Below are 18,710 nucleotides of genomic sequence, written 5' to 3' on the forward strand. Positions count from 1 at the left end.
GCCAGTACTGAGAAATATTTCCCTTGAATCTAACATTATGAATGAACAAATGATACACAACAAATTCGGAATAGAAAAACACACCCTTTTATTTGTGCTGTGACTATTCTGATGTTGTGTCACATAACAGATCATGACGCTTGCTATGACGTTGTACAAATATTTTCCACGTTCTTATTAAACGGATGATGTCCTCTTTCAACAAAATGCTTTTCACTTCCTTATTCCCCTTTAACCACTTCCCTTTTGCTTGACAGCAAGGGCCACAATGCTTACAATTCATATCACAAATGTTTTTCGGCTTTCTTAAAATGAGGTTGGTTGTATTGCAGCTATAGAAGGGATCGCTTGGAGCTGCGGCAGTTCAACGTGTGACAGGTTAGTAAATGTTTACTGTTGTGCACTCAGCGGATTGTACTACTTAAATATTTGACCCGCTGGTGCAGCTAATATTTGAAGTACTCATCATGAGACGATGCGAGGCAGTCTGTGTATGTGTACAAGATGTTCTGGGCTATTAATCTTAAAATGAACTTTTTTCAAATGTAACTTTAATCCTATGTTTAGTCAGTATTGTATTATTGCCCGTGCAGCTCATTTGTTAAATTATGATCATATCTTAAATGATGATCATTATTCCACATCTGCAGACTGGTGAGGTGAGATGGAGGCAGCATACAGAGACCTTTACCAGGAGTTTCTTCGTCTGAGATCTCTTTGTCTTAGGCAGGCGGCTCTATTGCACCGTCTCATGACAACCCTACAGATGACCAAAGGTGAAAGAAAACATTCCAAAATTTGGTCTCATGAAGTGGAACCGTTATGATGACTCAGTAAAAGTACTTGTCTGCAGGTGCTCCTAATGGAGACTTAACCGTCGAGCGTATCCAGGAAGTCGTAGCGCATTTCCAGGGAAACCCAATAAGTGCACACAAGCCTGCAGCGCAGTCTGATATGTATGCGCTCCCACAAAATGAGAGCACATCTCGTATCCTGGCTGAAGATATGTCCAGTCTCAGCATGAAGGCACCTGATGGCAAAGCACAACAAAAGATGTCATTAGGACAGGACCCTTTAATAAATACGTTTTCCAGTGATCCTCCCAGTGGAGGCGGGAGCCATCCGGACTCCAAGAGGGTAAATTAACCACGTCAGGAGACGTCACTTTTTTTTTTTGCACCAACATGTCCTTTCTCAATTTCCTTGTAAAAATGTGCTGCATTTTCTCAGATGTCTCTTTCAGACCGTCAGTTCCTCGGCTTTGACGTCCCGAGTATTCCAGGTAGATTTCTGATGTCAGACGTGGCGCTTCAATCTCTCGTGTGTGACTTCTGCCAGGCCGTTTTTCCGGGTCACACAACCACCAGGGGGGAGTTCCTGCAACATCTCCACAACCACGTCACCTAGTTACCATCGCCAAGGACATAAAGTTGGATTTTCCTCTTCATAAATCCTCATTCAACTCTTAAAACATGATTTATGCATGAATTTCTAAAGGTAAATTCAAACTGTTGACATCATGGTTAGGCAGGACAAATGTATAGGTGCTATCTACACAATAGTTAGCAGGAAGGTGTTTGCAGAGTGATACTGTCACCCACTGCTGTTTTATGCATATTGCAACTGTTGGCTGGAGGCATAAACAGGTTAGCCATGTAGAGGAACTTAAGTATATGTAATAGTTATTCATGCATGACTTGCATAAACAGAATTTGGAATTCTGGACCAATTAAGTGAAATGGGATTATTAACCACAGCACACTTGATGATGGATCATTTCACTTAATGTATCAGATTTCACAGCGTGCCTTGAGATTTAGATGTTACATAAGTTTCAAAGAGTAATGAGCCTCTCTGGGTTATTGGAATGGAAAAAAAACAATAACAAATTGTCACTGTGTGTGTTTGCAATCCAGCTTTCACTGGTTATCTGTCAGCTGCTCAGTGCTGTGTTGCTGAGGAGGGAACACCGAAGCTAAGAATAGCCTCCGAGAATGAAGGCGTTAATTAGCACTGGTGACAGCTGATTGATGACACTGTCTTCCTCTGCCTTCAATCCCTGTCATTCTTCCATAATCGCTGTGGAAAATAATTGAAGCTTGTGTGGATATAATTGTCTTGTATTAAAATACATTCATTTGCATTATCTTCAAAGTTAAGACTTTGGCCGCTTTTTCATGAACGGTGTAAATCCTGTAAGCCTGCGTGGAGGCGTTCTGTTGATTATTTCGCAGAAGAGTGCAGGTTGTCGAATCTACAAGAGGGGGAGCTGCGCCGCTCGGGGTGTGGTCACAGGTGACTCGGGTCATGGCAAATATAAGCGATTCCTTTCAATACCTTAAAATGCGACAGTCTAGCATGTTAGCCTCTCGAATTCAAATAAGAATGATTCAAATTGAGTGAATTGATGGAAAATTAATTCATCCAATTTGTATGGCAGATACTACTGTTAAAATTGTATATATGGCAACAATTTGTATCGGATTTTTGTTCTACACATTCCTTAAGAATGACACATACGTTCCAATGTTTCTTGTAAGGATTTTTCCAAGTAAGAGAGTTTCAGTGGCATCATCGTGAGTCACAGAAGAACGTCAGCAAAACAAACAAGATGACAGCTGGAGTGTCGTTGGCTGCTTGACGCAGGTCCTCCAGCATCTTACACACGACACAAACATACAAGTATGTGTGCATTGCAATACAGCACACGGTCCTTAGGCAATAAAATAACTTTTTGAAATTTGGAACTAAGTAACTAATCTGTTGGCAAATTACGAAGTGTCACTAATGCTTAAGAGACGAGCAGGTGGAACGAATGCACAGCCTGGAGTGGATGTGTCGATAAAAGCAAAATATTTATGTTTCAGAGCCGAACATGCTGCTACTGCAGTTTTACGTTTTTTTGTTTTTTTCAAGTGACAACAGAGATAAGACTAAGTTAATGCAGTTTTAAATAAATATAAAGTTCTTTGTTTCTGAAAATAATAATTGGCAAATTATTGTTCAATTAACAATCAAAAAAACAATTATTGCAATTGTTCTACGCTGTACATTCTTGAAAATGTCAATAAAACTTCACAAATTAAAATCATTTTAAAAAGGGGGTTCATTTCCAAAGTTGTAGTGCCCCCTTGTGTGTTGGGGTATTTCAAATCAAGGCACCACGAACACACAAGATTGTTCCTAATAAACTGAATGATTCCATATGCAGAATGGATGCTTTTATTTACAAAATGACAGGTCCATACAGTTCACGGCAGGCTGATAATGATGATGATATTATCGTCATTGGATGCTCTTCATGTCTGTAGTATCCTGAGTCCTTTGCGATGTGGAGTGATCTTTTTTTTTTTTTTAATATTCATAAACTTTACTTTGCTCTGTGATTGACACTGTCTTTGGTGACATTTGGGCTGATGCTTCGGCATGCTGTGATCGGGCTCCGTGGAGGAACTTTATTGGCATGTTCTATGGAGACAGGAAATGGAGAAAATAAAGACATTTTTCCTTAGGATTGTTCTAACGAAAATAACATTCCTGTCATCCTTATGGTGACTCATCAATTAAAAATTTTGTCCTCTCAAATATATGTGGACCAGTTAGGACACCTTTCATGTTGTTAGCATTTACGCTAAAGCCTCTGCTGTGTCTGCTGCTTGTGAAAAACACTAACATAACCAGACCGACATTTTTATTGCAAACATACCATTTAAGAATATTAAAATGCTACTTGGAAAAAAAAAAGTTAATAAAAGTTTAAAGGCGTTGACATATTTTTCTAATTTCATTGTCTTTTTTCCCCCAATACAAATAAATTGAGACTGACGGTTGTGTTTGACTTTTATTCACCTTTGCTGCTGGCCATGCATTTTATATTCATGCTCTCGTTTCATTTGAAGCAGCACGACAGGAAATCTCGGCAAAAAGAATTCCTACTATCTGAGAGTCACTCATGACCAACACGCTGCAGGCAAACACTTGTTTAGTCCATAAATGGAAGTTTACACAATTACAGAAAAGTGCGTTCTAATACACTCCTTGGGCTCTGATCTGCTGCAGTACTCTAAAGGGCAAATATTAGTCACTGCCACGAAGTGGTGTGTTCTAAAGTCTTTGAATAATAGTTTGGGGAATTCAGCAAGAAACACCCCCACATAAAGTGAAGTCATCACATCATGAACATCTCGGCAGTTGAATTGAAGAAAAATGTAAAGTCAACAAATTACATATTTAAACTTGGGTATACACTTGTGCATACGTACAATTTTGCTAGCAATAAAAGTAACATTTGATACTGAACCATAACAGCAAGTTATTCCGACTAACGTGACTCACAAAATCTGAAGAGTTATGAGAAAACATATTCAGGGGTAGTGAAGTGAAGTTAGGCAAGTACAAGACAAGAAGTGAGGCAGTTTGACGTCAGAGATGAAATGCATGTCACTTCTTTTTGTTGTTGTTATTTCCGCAGTCCTTTTGGTTGCAGGAGAAGAGGAATAAAAAAGACTGTGCCATTTTGCAGCCCACAGGTGTTATTTTGGTGCACTGTCGCTTGGTGAGTCAGTGCAACGCCCCTCAATTACATCCCACTCCATCGCCCCCACAACCCATCCTTCCCGCCCCTCTGCCCACGCAGCCAACGCACTCTGACGTCAGTTGCCGCTGAGGTGGCGGTGCTAGCTGCTGCTGGTGTGTGTGAGGGGGGGGGGGGTTCTTGTGCTGTCGCCCACAGAGTACTTCCTATACCACCTCCCTCCCTCTTTTGCTCTCCATCCACGCCCACTCATGTCTTGGCCGGAATTCTTTTTCCACGCTCTGCCTATCACAACTAACTTGGACACATCACTTCTTCCTCATAAGGCAGTGTGATACCAGGAAGAGCCTTTCATGTTTACTTGAATTCATCCTCATAACGTCAGTTTTGTCTGTCTAGATTAAATTTCATTTGTGGTGTTTTGCTAGTTAAGCTAACTAGGAAGCTATGAATGCACACCAAATAGGTTTTGGTGTCAATGTTATTTTTTTATAACTTGCAAAGAGAAGGGCAATCATTGCAAAATATTCATTTATTATAATATAATATAAAATCAAACACACAATGATAAGTTAATATCTGAAAAGTCACCTGTGGGGGGAGTTCCATCTGACCCCAATTTGACCTTGGTGGCTCGATCATGTGACACCATGCGAGCCAATCGCAGCCCTTCATCCATGAGCGTTTGTTGCATGAGATGGCGACTCCAGGTGGGCGGGTTGGAGCTGTCGGTGACGGGACACGGCGATGGCGACTTGTTGCATTGCGAGCTCATTATATCTGAGAGGGCACAGACAGCAAGAGAATGCCGTTCATAGAGTTTTAGAAGCAACGGTGACATCTGGAGTAGTCGGAATAACTTCTTGGAGTGTTTACCATGTGACATGCTGTCGGGACTTTCTGCAGACAAGCTGTCATCATCGGCCCTCTGGTGCGAGGCCTCGGCGCTGTCTGCTCCGAGGAGCGACGACGTGCTCTCGGGTGCAGTCACCTTGAAGTAAAGACACGGTTTGTTATTCTGAACCACTTGTTTTTTATTTCAGTTGATATACAGAGACGTTATAATCGCAAGCACTCCCACAAGAAGGATTTGTCAACTCACTTCGAGTCTTGCTCTTTTGTGTGATGGCGCGCAGTTTTCCTCCACATTAGACCTGAAGTGAAATAATCAACATTTTTGATTTTGTATTGTATTGTTTTATCCAATTCCAATATTTTACTTTCCACAAAGATCAGTTTTATTGACACTTTGGGAGAGGAAATTTATTCATCTATTTTATAATGAAAATGCTTGTCCTAATTAGGGTAAAAAACAACAACATTCAATCGACAATTCATAGCAGCGTGTTCAATGACCCTACCACGCACGTTGTATTGTACGTGCAAGCTCCAAACATAAAGGTCTGAGCCGAGATTAAAAAATATATTAAAACTGCAAGACACTTACCTTGCATGCTTGAGAGTGGAGGTGTAGGCACATTTTCTCGCCACCTGCCGAGCCAAAGAGAAGAGTTCCACCCTCCTGAGTAAAAGGGCGTTGTCACGCATACAAAACTGGGCTGCCGCCTCGTTGATGATCAACTTGAGGGGAGAAGAAAGATGAGTGAGTATGACGCAGTCAAGTGACGAGAGGATAGTTTGTTTTACCTCGTGCTGCGTGAGTAGTTTGCCTTCTCTCCGCTTGGAGTCGAAGCGTCCATAGATGAGGCTGTACTTGCGGATCTCCTCTTCCTTCTTCGCGTCTTGGGAGCCCATGTTAAAGATGTGTCCCACGGTTTTGGCAATCTTCTTGTTTATCCTCAGCAGACTCTTCACTTCCGTTGCGTCGGAGCGGGGCAGAGTCCTGAGGAGTCTCTCCACACTTTCCGCCACGGCGCGGCTCGTCTCACCGTCTAGTTGTCCTCCGGGCCAGGCAGACAAAGGGGCGGGGCCAGAAGATGAGCTTGGAGATGTTGAGGGACCGGGGTGGCCTATGGGTAGATGCGGCGGACTGGTCGAATCCTCTTCCATTCCCGGTGCAGAGGGTAAGGTGCCGTTGCCATCAGGCTCTGGGCTGAGCCAGTGTGGGTCCATGGGAGACAGTTTTTCCCGGTAATGTGAGTCTGGTGGCTGGGGGGAGGCCTGAGAGCATGGGCTCCGGGGGCTCCCACTGTGCATGGGCGTAAGACACGCCCGATCCTCCCGCTCGCACGGTGACCCCGGCTGCCCGTTGCTCAAAGACTTCCTCGGTCCACCCGCTGATCCGCTGGGACCCGTGCTGTCCACTTTAAAGAGCGGGATCCCCCCGAGGGAAGGAAGGCTGGAAACGGGCTGGCTGAAAAGGGCCGGATTGGCCGCCCAGTCTCGGAGGGCCTTCTGCAGCCGACGCACATGCAGCGGCTTGGTAGCCATGCCGACCAGGGCCATGATCTCCAGGAACTCGTCCTCGGCCGCCTCGCAGAGTTGCTGCACGTCGTCGCCGCCCTGCTGGCTGAAGGTTTCGTAGTAGGCCAGCAGGTTGGCCCTTTGCAGCACCCGATAGAGCTGCAGCTCCCCAAGAGTGCGTGGCAGAGACATGGCACGCTGCACACAAAAGACGAGCACAAATGAGACCGACTGACTAAAAGTTTGTAATCCTCATGAGACACTGAAACATGTTAATGTTAACTTTTGACTCATTCTACTGAAATCTTCAACAGAGGTGAATTCCCAGAAGTCATTATAAAAGATGGCACAAAAAACACAGTCCCCACCAATTACAACAGCAAACAATTCTCATAAATAAAGCCATGATGTGGAATATTTTGCCTCTCCAAATCTGTCACCGTTGTGGCATCTTTTTATTTTTTATTTTACAAGATTTCAGTAGCTCAGCCAATCAAAAGCTTACCTCTTCACACATGAAGAGGTTGAAAAAAGTAACATGCCTATTTGACAGAATAAGAAGAAAAAACAATATCCATTTTTGAAATGGAGGGAGTAAAAGCTTGAACTCATCAGAAAAAAATAGTCAAGACGTGACAGATTTTTACATATAAGTATAGTAACTATGTTTTTTTAAACTTCCCACAACTGATTATCAGTCATTTGCTTAAGAAAGTGTTACAACTCGTCACTGTTCTTACCTTCAGGTCAGGGAGATGAGTGAGGCTGCGGAGAAGTCTCTCAAACAACAGATGTCTCTGTACAAATGGGGAAAAAAAATCTTCGGTCATTGTTTCATTGAGTCAAAACAAGTATTCAATACAGTCATAGGCCATTAAATATATTGCAACGCTGCTAAAAAAAATGCACTGCCTGTACGTCCACGTTTCAAATGCAGCCTTTTTACCTTGAAGCAATAGCGTCAGGTTGGCGTAGTAAATCCCCTCAGCCTACTGTGGCTCGTCTGAAATCACTGGCAGAAATCCTCCTCCGGCGCACCGTATTGGTCGCTGGCTGCCTCTCTTTCTCTCGCTGTGTGGGCTGGAGAATGACGGGGGCGGACTGCAACGCGCCATCTGACCGAAAAAGAGCCTTCCTCTCCCGGTAGAGAGGCGGCTTTCAAATTGGAGACGTGGGTGGGTGGTGGTGATGGTGGTGGGGGGCTCGGGATTAACCCTCTGCGTCTTCAAGATGTGTGCTCAGGAGCATGGAACTATTAAGGGGGAAGTTTGAAGACCCGAGTAAAAATCATACAAGAGACAATGTATATTGTTAGTTTTTGTCTTTTTTTTTTTTTTTTTTTAAATTGTGCATGCATTCTTAGTTTGCAGGGTGCTTTATCAGGCAGACTTATTATTAGGTCTTTCACCAGAACTGTGTTCACAATAAGTACCCTCCGCCCCCAAAAATTAAGAGTATGGTCCAGAATTTTTATGAATTCTTTTGAATTGCATTTAAAAATAATAATTAAAAACTGTCTGTCTGTCTGTCTATTTATATAGTGTTGGGGTTGGCTAAATAAGAGTTAGTTATAAGTAAGTGTGTAAATATAAATGGAAAACATAAAAACTCCAAATGTTAAATTTAGCTATCGTCACTTGTTTAAGTACATTGGATACTTCTGGTCAATAGATGGCGGTAGTACTCAAATGTGTTGGTGGACTCGGGAAGGGTCCGGCAAAAAAACGAGAAGGAAGTTAAAAATGAACAGAAGAAGAAGAAGAAGAAGAAGAAGAAGAAGAAGAAGAGAACCATAAAAACAACACAACGGGCACCTGGCAGTCTGACATAAACAAGGTTACACACTTATCCGAGCGATATAAATTCAACACAAGCTGTTTTGAATGCACGTGAAAATTCGATACGCATCTTCACGGTACCCAAATGATGTGTAATACTGTTTGGGCTATTCCTACAGGAAGGGCAAACTGCTTTTATCAGCTAACTGTTACCACACGTCGTTAGCGAAGACTTAGCTCGTCGGTGATATGTTTTCTCTTTAAAGGACAATCTGTAGTTTGGTTTCTGTTTTGTCGACGCATTTTCTCAACATTTAACGAAAAAGCTGACACGAACGGGGACTAATTTTAACTCATTTAGTCAGCCTGCACGCCTGCCTTTTTTGGTAGGGTGTTTCCCAAGGCTAACATTCTGGGCGTCTGCTAACATTAGCCGCCTCTAAAGCACCTGGCTGACGTGAGCTTGAAAATGTTTTTGTTGTTTTCGTTTTGTTTTATTTTTATCGGTAAAACTATGCAACACAATCGCAACACAATCCTACTTTATATTAGCTTGTAGTCAAACTGTTGGTTCTGTTTATTTAGCAGGCAGACCTTAAAAAACGGCGACATACCATTTGGTTAATTTCGAAGTTAAAATATGTAAAGTTGCGAAAGAATATAATGTATAATTTATTAATGTGATCTTATTTTTATTTATGTTAATCGACTGTGCATTGTGGGGACGTCCTTAGAAGTGCAGTGTCATGATATACGAATATTAGTACATAAAGTGCAATCTTACCATAAGACATTTTCAGGTAGACTTGAGTGGTGGATTGACATTCAGTTTTTTCATGATGGTGTGGTGAAGGAAATCAATGATCTGGAATAGTTTATGATTAAAAAGCATGTCTGAAGTTCAAGCTGGTGGTCTAGGACTCCCTCACTTGCAACACAATAGCCACTGTAATTCATTAATCTTCTGTATGCTGTAAGCGATGTTAGAAAGAGCTCTTATTTCAAATCTCACTGGCAGTTTCTTTTCGGAAAAATATTAAGTACAGCTCTTGTATGAGACTTCTGCTTATGTCCTGTTTGTGCTAAATATAGAGACATTTATGTTTGTTAGATTTTTGTTGTGTCACCATTTAGGATGGTGCACAAACATGTTCTTTTTGTTCAGTACTTGTAACCTGTTGTGTTTCATTTCAGATAGTTACCTGCTGCACAATGGCAAATGTTTAAAAGCCCAAATCAGCTGCTGATATGGTGTACCCAAGAAGCCCCCAGTCTCACATTGGGGTGAGCGTCTGGGGAGAATATTGCAGCAGAATATGGCTTTAGGAGATCATCTTCTACAAGAATTTATTTTCACCACGACAAAATAAGACATTTGAAAATGGAGAGAGTGGCAACTGAGAGGGAGATGGATGCCCTTACAGATTCGGATGAGGAGCTCACTGAGGGTGATTCCACTTCAGTGAATAAGTCAAGTCGGTGGGAGACTCGAGCGGCCGAAGACGACCGCGAGGCCACATCCAATGCTCAGGACACCCCAAACCCCGCCACCCCGCATGACTCCGGAATCGGTTACGTGGAATGCTGCGGCTCCATGGAGGACAGGGATGAAACCGAGGAAGTTTCCGACGACCACGAAAGCGCTGACGGTCACGTGAGCTCCCGGGTCATAAATCAAGAGGAGGATGAATCCGCAAAGGAGCAGCAGATGAACGGCGAGTCGGCTTGGAGGAGCTTCGGATCAGGAAGGAGGTGCAAACTGAGGAGCGGAGGTTCCGTTTCCGAGCAAAGCACTCAAAGTGGCTTTACCTTTCAAAAAGGAGCTTTCGTGTCGGGCGGCGGCAGGCACAAGCAGGCCCGCAGGCGCAACCATCATCATCATCCGCTGAACCGCGGCCGCAGGCGTTCAGGCAAACAACTCGTGTTTGCTTTGAAAGAAATGTTGTCGGAGTCTCTCAGTGTCTGGTGTATCTCCTGTGTCCATATGATGATCGAAATTATCGTCACCTTAACTCACAATTGTGGCGTTGGCGTGGAGACCGGAGGGTTGAAACTTTACCGCTTGGGGCAGCGACTCATTGGAAAGATGACGGACATACCGGGAATGAAGGCCGACGCTAGTAGGATATTAAAATGGACAAAGTGCGCAGGCGCGGATGTGGCCGATAAAGTTGGTCGCTCACTCAAGTGGACTAAACAAGCTGCCTTATCGACTTTCAGACTTCTTTATGCTTTGATCGTGCTCGCGTCCCAGCGAGTGAAAAGTGTCTTGGTCCGGCTTGGTGGAGAGAGGGGGAAACGGTATTGGACAGCTTTCCAGGATTCACGTTTTTGGAAGAGGGTGGTGCTTTTTGTGGAAAGGATAAGAAAGTGCTTCAAGAGAGACGGCCACGTGCACACATCCGGCTTCGAATCACCGGGTCGAGCCGGGAGAGGCCCGCCAGGTCAGGAGCTGGAAAGACTGCTGGCCTTGGCTGGGGTCCCAGAAGACGAGCTTGATCCCTTCACGGTGCTTGGCGTGGAGGTCCACGCGACTGAAGCCGAGCTGAAGAAGGCCTACAGGCAGCTGGCTGTCCAGGTATGCCGGCTAAAAAAACACATCAAATGCTTCTATCGATTGTCTTTGATGAATGGATGACTAATAAATTGTCTACACACAAATCGTTTTTTTCCCACATCTCATCTCTTTTAGGTCCATCCAGACAAGAACAAACACCCACGAGCTGGTGAGGCGTTCAAAGTACTGCGGGCTGCCTGGGATATTGTCAGTAACCCAGAAACACGAAGAGAGTATGAACTGTGAGTAGTAGTAACATGACAACAGAGTCTGCAATGGAATCTCTCAAAACAAATGATTCATTCAAGGATGCTGGTAGACATCGAAACAAATGCTGTACATAAAAAAAAAAAACAAGTTCAGAAAGAGAGAGAAAAAGGCAGACTCAAGAGTTAACGCCATAGCTAATCAGCCTGTGGTGGCTAGCCGCGTAAGGTACAGCAAGCACCCAACTAAAGATAAGAGTCCTTTGTGATTTACGCTTCTGCTTGAGGCTGTTCTTACTTTAGCTGGAACTGGGGCATTAGTCAGGGTGGAGGAAATTACCAGCAGTACCAAATAGTGGTCCCTGTTAGCAGAAAACCTTCAGGCTTCTGCTAAAAAGCAAAGTAAAAAGGCAGAACTTGTTAAGGGCGCTGAAAATGGCGACATGTCTGCTGACTCCCATTTAGCATGAGATTAATATTGATTGTTAATTTTGATCACAGACCTCATCATAAGAGGGTGTGTACACGTGCCTTGTCACCACCCAGTGGCGGAAAGCTACATTGTAACCGTGCAGCTCCTTCACAGCAACAGATTGATTGATTGATTGAATATTTATTGATCCCTAGGGGTGGGGAAATTCAGGCCCCAGCAGTATCCATACCACAGAGTGGGTATACAAAAGACACACAGATGGCCTCTCATGAGGCTGCCACACAACGGCGCCACAAAGAAAGTCAGAAAGTGCACAAGATAAAAGCCATCAAAGCTAAAAGACAAAGGAAAAAAAGTAACAGCGGCCAACCAGCACCCCTCAATACAAGAGAACACACAAAATAGCCTCCACGGGGTCCATAGACAGGTGTAAGGGCAGTCCAGTTCAACGGCGCCCAATGGACCGTGGTCGATATGATGTATTCAAATTCTTTAGCGCAGCGGGCCAACCTTGAATCACTTCTCTAAGTCTTGTCGATCAATGAAATTTGTCTATGTCGCCATCCCTCAGCAATCTGCTCTGTCCCGTCACAGGAAGCGAATGGCGGCGACCGAGCTCTCCAAGTCCATGAACGAGTTCCTCACCAAGCTGCAGGACGACCTGAAGGAAGCCATGAACACCATGATGTGTACCAAATGTGAAGGCAAGCACAAGTATGTATTCCCGCACAGCAGAATAAGATTTGCTCTTGCGTAGAAGAGAATGACAAAACGCAGATTCGTCCTTGTCACCGCAGGCGCTTCGAGATGGATCGAGAACCAGCCGAGGCCCGCTTCTGTGCCGAATGCAGTCGTCGCCATAGCGCCGACGAAGGCGACCTTTGGGCCGAGTCCAGCATGTTGGGCCTACGTATCACCTATTTTGCCTGCATGGATGGCAAAGTCTATGATATTACAGGTAACTTCTCTTCATTCAAAGCAACAAAGATGTCGATAAAAAGAAAAAACCTCTCATCTGATGTTATTGTGTCACGTTTCAGAGTGGGCGGGTTGCCAGAGGATAGTCATCTCTCCAGACACACACCGCGTGCCCTATCACATCTCCTTTGGGTCCAAGAACAACAGCAATGCCGCCAGAAACAGGTGTCGTGTATTGCTGCTTGTGGTCGTGCATGGGAAGAGGATCTTGAAAAAACAAAACGCCTTTTAAATTTCGAATATAAGATAGGGGTGAAATTTGCAATGACGTTACTCCTCCCTGCAGACACATTTGATACTCCTTATTCACCTACATCTTCCCTTCTCCCTTGAAGGTCACACTCAGAGCACGGTCCAGGGCCGGCCAACCCGGCAGATTTACAGGACTTCTTCAACCGCATCTTCAAGGGAGCGGCCCCCAGTGACATGCCAGCCAATGGGGGCTTCTTCCCCTCAGGTCCATCTCACCATCCCCCACCCGGCGCCGGCTCACCCCCGTTCTCTCCTCCCCCGGGCCAGACAGGTTTCTTCATGCCGGGGGCCCCGCGGCCCGAGCCCGGCGAATCGTGTGCGGAGGGCGGCAAACCTCCGCCTCGGAGGAAGAAGAAAGTCCGCAAGCCCTTCCAGAGGTGAAGTCTGCTGAGATGAAGACAGCTACGGAAAAAAACAACCCAGGGAGACATTCAGCACAGGCCGCTTTGGGTCTTGCTGACATCCCAGCTGGAGGAGATTGAGGTTGCTTGGAAAGGCTGTTGGAAGGTTCAAGAGATGCCGGTGGTGGTGGTGCGGTAGCTCTCATTTCACCTTAGGTTGGCTTCATCTTCACGCTGACTGTAGCTTTGCCATTCTTTCCTACCAACTCGCATTGCACCGTTTCTTCACTTGCTTTTTGCCACTCCCAGTCATTCACGTACGTTCGAAACGGAATCTTTGCAAGCCATGGTGGCACCAGCCGTGGCTCAATGTAATCAATTTGACAATATCCATTTCAGCATCAGCGCAACTGATATTGCAGTGATTCTCCATGCTAAAAGTTACATTTAAAAAATGTTTTTGTCTCTTGTACGTTGCAAATTTTTGTCTTTAAGACATGGAAAAGCCCAATGAGCAATAGTCCCAATTTAGTATCAGCATACTGTATGTTAAACACGACAAGGAATGAGTTACCAGTGATGCTGTGGTGATATACAATTTAGATATGGGGGAAAAAAATAATAGCTTGGAACCTACAATTATGGACAAAATGTTAGACCGCTCTTTCTTCCTCGGTTTTATTTGTATTTTAAATGCCTAAATGTTGAGGTACATATTTGGGGGGGCGACAAATGACATTGAAAGTAGCTCATAAGAGTAATTCCAGAGCCTTTTTTTTTTTTTTTTGATAACCAAAAGCATCGCCATTCCACATTGTCTTTCTGTTAGTCACATGATACACCTGTCGTGGCATCAAGACATTAAAATGAAGAAATTGAAGAATACCAAATAATTTTTCCATGACTGTATACACGTTAACACATTAAGCAGTGAAACTTTTCCAATTATTAGTCCCATTCATATTTGTGCTCCATTGTGATTTCCAAAATTCCCAACGGGACAGGCCTGATGAGTGGCCTACATTGCCCTCTGTTGCTCATCAGTGCAATTAGACATTTCTTTTATCAAATCACTGTTTCCTCCCCAGCTTTTTTAAGAACATGTGGTATCTCCACAATCTAAGTCTCAGTTTGTCTACCAAAGTTTAAATTAATCTCTGATGTGAAATGTTTTAAACGATCACTCTCTAAAGATTTCGAAATTACTGTAAACATAAGGAAAAAAAAGCACGGAAGGGAAATTTCATGTCTTCATCGAACAACATAAAGGGTTCACTCTACTTTCTGCTGCTTGCATTCCTAATCACTTCAAATAACTTCAGGAAAACTCGGCTGTTTACACCAACTGTGTAAACGTTGCTCGAGCAAGCAGAATTTGACATTTGTATTTTTTTTGGGGGGGGTCAGTTTTGTACCTTTTGTGTTGGGGCCTGTGACGTCGCTGTTCATGTGCGGTTGCACAGAAGCCTGAAGTTCGCTGCATTGTGATGCCTCTGGGTTGGAGTGGTTGCGATATATATATATTTTTTCCCCGAATAAGAATTTCAGTGTTGACGCAGGATGCTGCCATGTTCCTCTCCCTGTGTCACATCGCCCCTCTTTTATGCATTTGTGGTGTATGATCAGGTGAGCCATGGCAGAACCACAAAGGCTTGTAACGCTTGAAATGAGATTGCTCCTCAGCAGTGGCTCTATAACTGAAAAGAACTGATTTATATTTTGCTGATAAAGTAGCATGATTTTATGTTTTGTTTGCCTTTGGTTTATTTTTCCAATGATGTGCAATTTGTGGTCTGCCGTCCTTGTTTAGGTTTTGGTTTTCTAATTGCCATGAACGTTGACAGTGAAAATTTGCATTTGTTGACTTGTCACACATTCACCTCAGCATGAAAATGTACACTGATGGACATACTGGGTGCCGCTTGAAAGTTCAAGAAGACAACGGCAGAGTCAACAATGTTTTTTTTTTTTCTTTTAATGATTTTTTTTTTACAGAATATGCAGAAATATTGTAAACAACTTTATCTGACAATCATCAGGGGCTTTTGTTCCCTGGCTGGCAGACCATTTTAAAATATCACTCTTGGGTAAGTTTCCCCTGCTTTCTCTGGTTTTCAAAGTAAAGATAATTTCCTAAATGCAACATGTTTGACTTGGTTTATATGCATAGATCCACAACAAAGTGACATTATAAATACGTAGCATAAGACAAAAGTGCCATACTACAAGTGGATCAGTGTTCGGCTTATGTGATTGGATGATCTCCTTACAAGGAGATGTTTGAAGAAGGTGAGCATGACTGCACACCGCTCCATCCACTTGACATATTTATAGCATCTGACAGGTCAGCTCAACAATGAAATGATACTTAACATAGTTACAGGTCAGACTCCTGCTCTTCTCGAGGCCAGATCATTTTTTCACCCTTCACAGTGTCCACAAACAGGTTCTTCAAGCCATTTATGTCAGCTTTTTTTTTTTTTTTTTACATTATTCTCTGGAAGGTGTTTATCGAAGAAAGCCTGTCTGTCCAGCACTCAACACACATTTTTCCACACTTAAATCCCCAGAAATTTATCTCATTTGGCCCACTTATATAGACATATATATTTGGTTTAAAAAGTGTTTACCTTTAAAATATCCCCATACCTTTCTCTACAACAGAATCGAGTGTGACGTCAGACCAAATTCAAACTACAGCTTTCCTCTCAGAGCCCCCATAATGCTGCTTAGCCGGGAACAGTCTCCATATGCCACCAGGCCTCCGTAGTTGGCCCAGCGGTCAGCACCTTTCCCCTCACTGTAAGGCTGGTCATAGGTCAATTCTACCTTGGCCTCAGAACTGCACTCTAAACTTTTCGTCAGGTCTACCACCCCCCCGCCGAGGGCTCGGAGCAGAGCGTGAGGCGCGCAGGAGTCCCACTTAAAGGTGCTTCCTTCAGAGATGACATAGGCGTCGGCCAGGCCCTGAATGACGCACAAGATCTTGTAACCGGCTCCCGAGGCGTACATCAGATTTTCAGGTCCGCACAGGGAAGTCAGACTGTCCTTCACCACTTGCTTCTCGCTGGAGCTAAGCACCACCGACAGCCCTCGACGCTTCTCTGGTGCAGGTTTGGGCTGTGACACCGAGCACACGTTGACGTCGTCGCAGGACACGCCCCAGAAGAGCTTTCCTCGCCAGCTGGAAACAAACAATCAGGTTGAAACATTTTTCAAGCAATACAGACTAACACTGTCTAGATTAAAGTTGCACAGCTCACCTTCCGCCTGCGGGATCTTTGCAGTTGAATGGCTGGTTGATGACACCCATGACAGGCTCACCTGTGCTACGGAGGTAAACCCCGATGAGGACCAGAGCACAGTGCAGACCTGAAGGTGAAAGGTGGCCCTCCTCTAGCACCTCCTCGCGACCTTCTATATACTGGCTGGTGGCATCTGAATCAACCAGATAAGAAACACTTAACGCCCCGTTGACATTTTTGGTTTCTGCTTTGAGAATGAGACGCTCACCGATCGGGTCGATCCAAATGCCAAGCTCGGAAGGCCTGAGCGGCACCTTTAATCCATCCGCACTGGTGTCGACTGTGGTCGGGTCTTGGTGGATGGCTCGTGCCAGGAGCGCCGCCGCCGTCAGGTCGCCGTCCAGCACTGTGGCCAGAAGTGCTGCCGTCTCCTCCTCGCTGCCGCGCACCGTTACCGTCACACTCTCACCTGCGAGACAGAATAAAGGTCTGCCATTACCGCCATCATTATATTTTTATCAACTTTGAGATAATTACCAAGTCCATTTTCAAACTTGTTGGATTCCTCTCCATGAATGAAGCCAACCATTTCAGGGAACTGAATACAAACATAAACAGGCACATTTATGAAAGACAAAAAGTCCTTGGATCATTCATGGGTCAAGGTGACCTTCATACCTGAGTGCCAACATCATGTCGAATCACCTCCTGGATCACAACATCGGCCAGCGTCTTGAAGTCCTGCACAAACTTCTTGTTCTTGTCATCTCCTGTCTTTTCTTGGACCAGGAGCTGGAAAAGAGGCGCCTCCTGCCTGCAGACACGTGCCACATTGGCAGCTTTCTCCGAGACTTGCAGCAGAAGCCTCAGCAGCTCGGCCATATCTGGATCTCGATGAGGAGATTTGAGTCAAAACACAGTTGGAAAGTGTGACGTGCGCCTTGTATACGGTGTGCTAATTATAGCACCCAATGAATATAGGGCATGTGGCGGGAAAAGTGCTGTGGGAGGATGTGGGTCATTACATCACTAAATCTGCCACCATTATGCTAAATTTCTTGTACGATTCAGTTTTAGTCAGATATTTTGGGAAAAGTACATTATTTGTAGTAAATAAACAATTATTTCCAGACTAATTACATGGAATAACGTAATTGGATAGTTCTATTAACCCTGATTTTGATTTTCAAGATCAACCACGTTCAAGGTCAAGTTTTTTTTTTTTTTTAAACTTACAACACACATTTGCTCAAATATAAACATTCAGCACAATAAAGACAATTTATTTAATTTAGGGAGTACTGTTAAACCGTTTTATAGTTGCAGTGAAAACAAATACAAAATATTTATTATTACCAAACGTCACCTGTTCAGGTGGTAGTGGTACTGTAGAACTAATTTCCAAATATTGTAGATGACATTTTTAATTGTTTACAATAATTAAGATGGATATATCTTTGGAAAGCAAACCATTTTTTTTTTTTAGCAACGCATAGTTTGAAGGAAAATAGCTGATACACTGGGTGTCCACTTATGTGATACCAAAATATTAAATGATAAAATAACTATTGCGTTATGTTTTCTAAAGATGCAGTTATAAGAAGCTGCAGAAGCTCCTATTTAGGTCTTCTGACTTTAACTCGGCTTTACGACCAATAAAGACTAATAATTGTGCAGCATTGCAGCTCTTAGGGCGGCTATTGTTTTCGTTAGCATGTTTTCGGTTCACACCTTAAGCAAAGGAATGCAAAAGCTTACCAAAGACACTTTTCAAACGTTGTCCTATCCTGCTCGGTCAAATAAACTTTTAAGCGTCCCGCGGTGCCGCGAGTAACAGTTCGCTGATAATTCGATGCGACTCTTGCATTAGTGATGAGAGGATTTTTTTTTTCTTGCTATATTCCAGGTTCTTGACGTCAGAGACAGGAAGGCGAGCGGTGGTGCGTTCACGTCCCAGCAAGCAGGAAGTGAGGCGCGCACAAGCAAAACAGGAAGCGGGGGCGCACGATGCGTTCATGTGCG

General features: G+C 43.9%; 4 protein-coding genes across 11 annotated transcripts; 2 read left to right on the plus strand and 2 right to left on the minus strand.

Moving 5' to 3' along the window:
- Positions 1-217: 217 nt before the first annotated feature.
- zgc:113184 (uncharacterized protein LOC553745 homolog) lies at positions 218-2,977 on the plus strand. Of its 4 annotated transcripts, none has more exons than XM_037252902.1 (5): positions 218-378; positions 651-776; positions 854-1,137; positions 1,231-1,282; positions 2,541-2,977. In XM_037252902.1, the coding sequence occupies exons 2-5, from the start codon at positions 665-667 to the stop codon at positions 2,639-2,641; spliced, it is 549 nt and encodes a 182-aa protein (XP_037108797.1). In that variant the 5' UTR covers positions 218-378; positions 651-664; the 3' UTR covers positions 2,642-2,977. The 4 variants fall into 4 exon arrangements, with proteins under 4 accessions (XP_037108797.1, XP_037108798.1, XP_037108796.1 ...); XM_037252903.1 differs by having other exon boundaries at positions 219-378; positions 1,917-2,741; XM_037252901.1 differs by having other exon boundaries at positions 219-378; positions 1,231-1,429; positions 2,541-2,597.
- Positions 2,978-3,187: 210 nt separating this feature from the next.
- nab2 (NGFI-A binding protein 2 (EGR1 binding protein 2)) lies at positions 3,188-8,058 on the minus strand. 2 transcript variants are annotated; one of them, XM_037252843.1, is made up of 8 exons: positions 7,845-8,055; positions 7,639-7,695; positions 6,182-7,096; positions 5,982-6,115; positions 5,637-5,688; positions 5,411-5,525; positions 5,126-5,314; positions 3,188-3,468 (listed from the first exon to the last, which is right to left on the minus strand). In XM_037252843.1, exons 3-8 carry the CDS (start codon positions 7,088-7,090, stop codon positions 3,371-3,373), a joined length of 1,497 nt encoding a protein of 498 aa, XP_037108738.1. In that variant the 5' UTR covers positions 7,091-7,096; positions 7,639-7,695; positions 7,845-8,055; the 3' UTR covers positions 3,188-3,370. The 2 variants fall into 2 exon arrangements, with proteins under 2 accessions (XP_037108738.1, XP_037108737.1); XM_037252842.1 differs by having other exon boundaries at positions 5,982-7,096; positions 7,845-8,058.
- Positions 8,059-8,623: 565 nt separating this feature from the next.
- dnajc14 (DnaJ (Hsp40) homolog, subfamily C, member 14) lies at positions 8,624-15,586 on the plus strand. 3 transcript variants are annotated; one of them, XM_037252829.1, is made up of 7 exons: positions 8,624-8,734; positions 9,871-11,254; positions 11,369-11,475; positions 12,467-12,586; positions 12,670-12,830; positions 12,913-13,015; positions 13,186-15,586. In XM_037252829.1, the coding sequence occupies exons 2-7, from the start codon at positions 10,058-10,060 to the stop codon at positions 13,481-13,483; spliced, it is 1,986 nt and encodes a 661-aa protein (XP_037108724.1). In that variant the 5' UTR covers positions 8,624-8,734; positions 9,871-10,057; the 3' UTR covers positions 13,484-15,586. The 3 variants fall into 3 exon arrangements, with proteins under 3 accessions (XP_037108724.1, XP_037108726.1, XP_037108725.1); XM_037252831.1 differs by having other exon boundaries at positions 8,653-8,734; positions 9,875-11,254; XM_037252830.1 differs by lacking the exon at positions 8,624-8,734 and adding an exon at positions 8,753-8,813.
- A 305-nt stretch (positions 15,587-15,891) lies between these two features.
- inpp1 (inositol polyphosphate-1-phosphatase) lies at positions 15,892-18,664 on the minus strand. 2 transcript variants are annotated; one of them, XM_037252876.1, is made up of 6 exons: positions 18,447-18,664; positions 17,367-17,572; positions 17,226-17,286; positions 16,957-17,157; positions 16,707-16,881; positions 15,892-16,627 (listed from the first exon to the last, which is right to left on the minus strand). In XM_037252876.1, exons 2-6 carry the CDS (start codon positions 17,568-17,570, stop codon positions 16,138-16,140), a joined length of 1,131 nt encoding a protein of 376 aa, XP_037108771.1. In that variant the 5' UTR covers positions 17,571-17,572; positions 18,447-18,664; the 3' UTR covers positions 15,892-16,137. The 2 variants fall into 2 exon arrangements, with proteins under 2 accessions (XP_037108771.1, XP_037108770.1); XM_037252875.1 differs by having other exon boundaries at positions 17,367-17,578.
- Between the last annotated feature and the right edge of the window lie 46 nt (positions 18,665-18,710).

This window comes from Syngnathus acus, chromosome 5 (genome assembly GCF_901709675.1).
Source record: "Syngnathus acus chromosome 5, fSynAcu1.2, whole genome shotgun sequence".
NCBI classification, from domain to species: Eukaryota; Metazoa; Chordata; class Actinopteri; order Syngnathiformes; family Syngnathidae; genus Syngnathus; species Syngnathus acus.